Source organism: Petaurus breviceps, unplaced genomic scaffold, assembly GCF_028583685.1.
Source record: "Petaurus breviceps papuanus isolate PSGF00001 unplaced genomic scaffold, PetGlider_PUasm1.0 90750, whole genome shotgun sequence".
Taxonomy (NCBI): Eukaryota; Metazoa; Chordata; class Mammalia; order Diprotodontia; family Petauridae; genus Petaurus; species Petaurus breviceps.
Genome location: NW_027187335.1, coordinates 2,898,674 through 2,902,635, shown reverse-complemented (window position 1 = coordinate 2,902,635; position 3,962 = coordinate 2,898,674). Strand labels below are relative to the sequence as shown.

The window sequence follows — 3,962 nt, the reverse complement described above, 5'->3', positions numbered from 1 at the left end:
AGAAAGAAAGAAAGAAAGAAAGAAAGAAAGAAAGAAAGAAAGAAAGAGAGGAAAAAAGACTAAACTAATTTTGCATTGACCTCATCTGTAAATAAATTTAGTCTGATGGTGAGCAGGGGCAATCATAAATTAGTATTCATTTCCTGTAATTAATACAAACATGACTATGAACACAGAGAATATGAATATATAACCACCTAATTTCCATTTCAAAATATAACTTAACAGATTTCCACTTGAGTTATCTTCATAAATTTCACCACCCTGCCCACCCTTATAACTGAAAGAATAGAATTGCTCTCTTCCCCTTGAGAAGGTCATGTTTGGGCCTTGGGAGCCACAGGGGTCATAGGCTGAAAAAATGTGTTGAACTCAATCTGAAAGACCCAACTGAGGAACCTGGTTCTTGAAGTCTCAAATGATTGATTTGATCTTCTTCTGAATTACTCTGGCACCTCCATGACATCACACCTGTCTTTTCTCCCCCTATTTCCAAGGTCCTACCATCTAAATGAGGACTGGGCATCTCAGCTGCTTGGTGGTGGGAATTCAGATGACTGTCCTTAGAACAAAAGTTCTTCAGTCTTTTTGTGCCATGGACTCCTTTGCCAAGTTGCTGAGGCCTATGGATCCCTTCTCAGAATGATTTCTTTTAATGCATAAAGTAAAATACATAGAATTACAAAGAAAACCAATTACTGTATAGTGAAATAAAGAGATATTTTTTTCTCCTTCCAAGTTCAGGGATTCTCCCTATAATTGGTACCTTTATTCTCCTTGCCCCCATTTCTGAACTTCCTTTTGCTTGTTTCCTTCCCCCATTAGAATATAAGTGCCTTGAGGTCAGGGACTATCTTTCTTTTTTCCATATTTACATCCCCTCCTTCCACACTTCTTCCTCTTAAAATCTACATTTTCCTTGCCAGCACAGAGTAGTTACCTTTCCTGATGCCGTTGGTTATTAACACACGTTCTCCCTTCAAATTAATGTGTATTTACTTATCTATTTATACCCTTCCAGTATAATATCAGCTTCTTAGGGGCTTGGGGAGTAGGGTTATTTTGGTCCTCTATCTTTGTATCCCCAGCACCTGGCACATCACATTGCCCATACTGTTACTTAATAAATGCTTATTAAACTGAATCTCTTTCCCTGCAGTCATCAGCCTTGAGAGCAGATCAACACATCTCAACACCTTGTTGCAAGAAGCCCAACAGAGAGTAAATGAGCTGTCTGCCCAAGTGGAGAATGAAGGATTCAATATGGACAATACAGATAAAGAGAAACAGTTGAAAGCTTGGGAGTGGAGATACAGGCTCTACAAACGCATGAAAACGGGCTTTGAACATTCCAGTGAGTAGTAGCAAACTTCTGAATTTGATCAGCCTCTTTTTTAGAGACAACTAGTAATCCCTCTCTACTCTCTAGTAGATTTCTCATTAAGAAAAAGGACAATAGTAAACTGAGGAGAGGGGGGAGAAGGGGAAGATAGATGTTCCATTTTCTTATTAGTAAGGTCCAATGTCCATAACCATGTGGCTCCAGTGGCCCCAAGGCTAGACACACTCTCCTGTTTCATCTTCCACCCTTCATGAGTTTTAGAAATGTGCAAAAATGGGCCTGTTGACCTGTTTAGCCTTGTGACCTAAAAGAACTTAGTGGGAAGGGGGAGGGAACATAGCTTAAAAAAAAAAGAAGACTTTTGCTTCAATTCTGAGACTTCTGGTAAAAGAACAGGATCTATGTTTTCTGTTTTCTACTGTACTTTGTATCTATTAAAACTAACTATGACTGAAGTTTGGTTTTTGCTAAATGTGAGACACCAAAAAATATAATTGTCAAATTTATTAATTTTGTTTTCCTTTTTCCCCACTTCTATTCTTGAGGATAATTATTTGTTAATACGAAGTATTTTGCCCCCAGTAAGCTATTAGCATGTGAAACTTTCCCTAAGACCATCCTACAAAAGAAATTCAAACACACTTGAGAAAGGCAAGAGAGCTGTCATTAAGTATACTGACACTTTTACTTAGTCTGGGTAACTAATTGTAAACTGAAACCCAATTCATTCATTTGCTAATTATTCTTTCGGGCTGCAGCGGTTAGCTGGAGGTCTAGGCTTTGACTGTGATATAGACATTGACTTTATACCAAACATAAGCAAACTAGATTGTGCTATTCCTAGAATCAAAATGACCTGATTTCAAGTACAGCCTTAGCCAAATGCTAGCTGTGTGACCCTGGACAAGTCACTTACCTTGCCTCAGCTCCTCATCTATGAAATGGGGATAATAATAGCACCTGTGTCTCAGAGTTGTTGTGAGGATAAAAAAGATAATATCTATAAAGCATTTTGCAAGTCTTAAAGAATTATTATTATTATTATTGTTCTGGCAGCTTTTTGTTGGAGTGTAACATCTACAATGAACAGTCAATATAGCCCCAGTTATTCATTCACCTTGAAGCAAATGCAATAAAAGGTGTCCATCAATCAACACGCATTTATTAAGTACTTACTTAACAAACAAGCATTTATTAAATACCTACTTAAGGACTTTGCTTAAGTACCTTCTACTATATGACTACTACCACACTCTGAGGTGGCACAAAAAAAATGAAGATCCCTACTCTCAAAGAATCTACATTCTAATGGGATAAACAATATAGACAATATGAGTATACCCAAAACCAACCCAAAGCAGATACAAGGGCACCTTGGGAGAGAGGGTTCTAGAAGCTGGGTTCCCAGAGAAAGGACCCATGTAGAAGGTGGCATTTGATATTATAAGGTAATGTTTCACAGCCATACCTACCTCTGTATTTCCAGCATTTAGCACAATACTGACATATAGTAGATCATGAATGAATATATGAAGGAATTAATGAAAAAAAAAGTCCCATGAATTTTCTAGTACTCTCTCTTAAGCTAAATGGACATTACTATTTGCTTTGAGCATGAAGAACACTAGACACTCAATAAGTCCATGATGGCACTGGATGGTGTCTGAGCAGGTCACCTAACTAGGCTTCTAAGAGTATCCAGTAGTCAGAAGAGACAAAAAAAACTTCTGTGGTGTGTATTTCAGGCACTCTTTGAAGGGGGGAGGTAACACTGGTTGAATGGGATTTGTTCTGATTCGGTCCTTATGTTTTCTCTTCCATCCCAGGACCCCCTGAGGTGCCAACCAATGTCTGTCTCATGGTAACAAGTAACACATCACTCACTGTCACCTTTCAAGAGCCTGATAGTGTCAACGCAGCTGTAGTGACCAAATATAAAGGTATTGGATTTCAGACATTTTTTTCTCTTCATTGATCCTTCTGTGGAAAAAAAAAATTAGGCTGTTTAGGGATGGAGTTGTCCTCTGTTCTGTTTGTTTGTTTTCCTTGCTGATATAATCTTCTCCTATGAATGGGCCTTCAGTGCTAAAACATTTCCTACTGGGAGCAAAGGAGCGACAGTGGATAGGATAGGAAGAAAATCAGTGTAGGGGCCTGGGCTGTGAGTCCTGGAGCCCTCAAAGATATTTTCTGTACTCTCAGTGGTGGAGTGTGAGCCTGGTAGGTCAGTTTCCATTGAGCCAAGCTGAGCACACTGCAAAGGCCCAGGCCAAAAGGCAGAATTTCCAGATGAGCAGGCCACTACTACTTGCCTCCCTGTTCCCCTAAGAGAGCAGATTACTCTAAGCATTTCTTTACTTTTCCTTCTCCTAGCCCCCATATTCACTGTCCTCTGAGGGAAGGCTGTGTTGATCCAGAAAGACAAATCAACAAGCATTTATTAAGAGTCTACTATGTGGCAAGCACTGTGCTAAATATTAGAGATACAAAGATAAACCAAAAAACAGTCCCTGTCCCCAAGGAGGTCGCATTTTAAAAGGGAAGACAATATGCAAGCAACTAGAGACAAACAAAATATATATGGGGTGAATTGGGGCTAGCCTCAGAGGGAAGGCTATCC

The 3,962-nt window shown here is 39.2% G+C and overlaps 1 protein-coding gene across 1 annotated transcript in view; it reads left to right on the top strand.

Annotated features, from left to right (window-relative positions):
• Positions 1–3,962, top strand: part of ANKFN1 (ankyrin repeat and fibronectin type III domain containing 1) — a 177,383-nt gene that overhangs the window by 26,986 nt on the left and 146,435 nt on the right. Inside the window, exons 3-4 of the mRNA XM_069067384.1 lie at positions 1,160–1,354; positions 3,169–3,282. Of these exons, the coding sequence (XP_068923485.1) occupies positions 1,160–1,354; positions 3,169–3,282 (309 nt within the window). The remainder of the gene's footprint in view (positions 1–1,159; positions 1,355–3,168; positions 3,283–3,962) is intronic.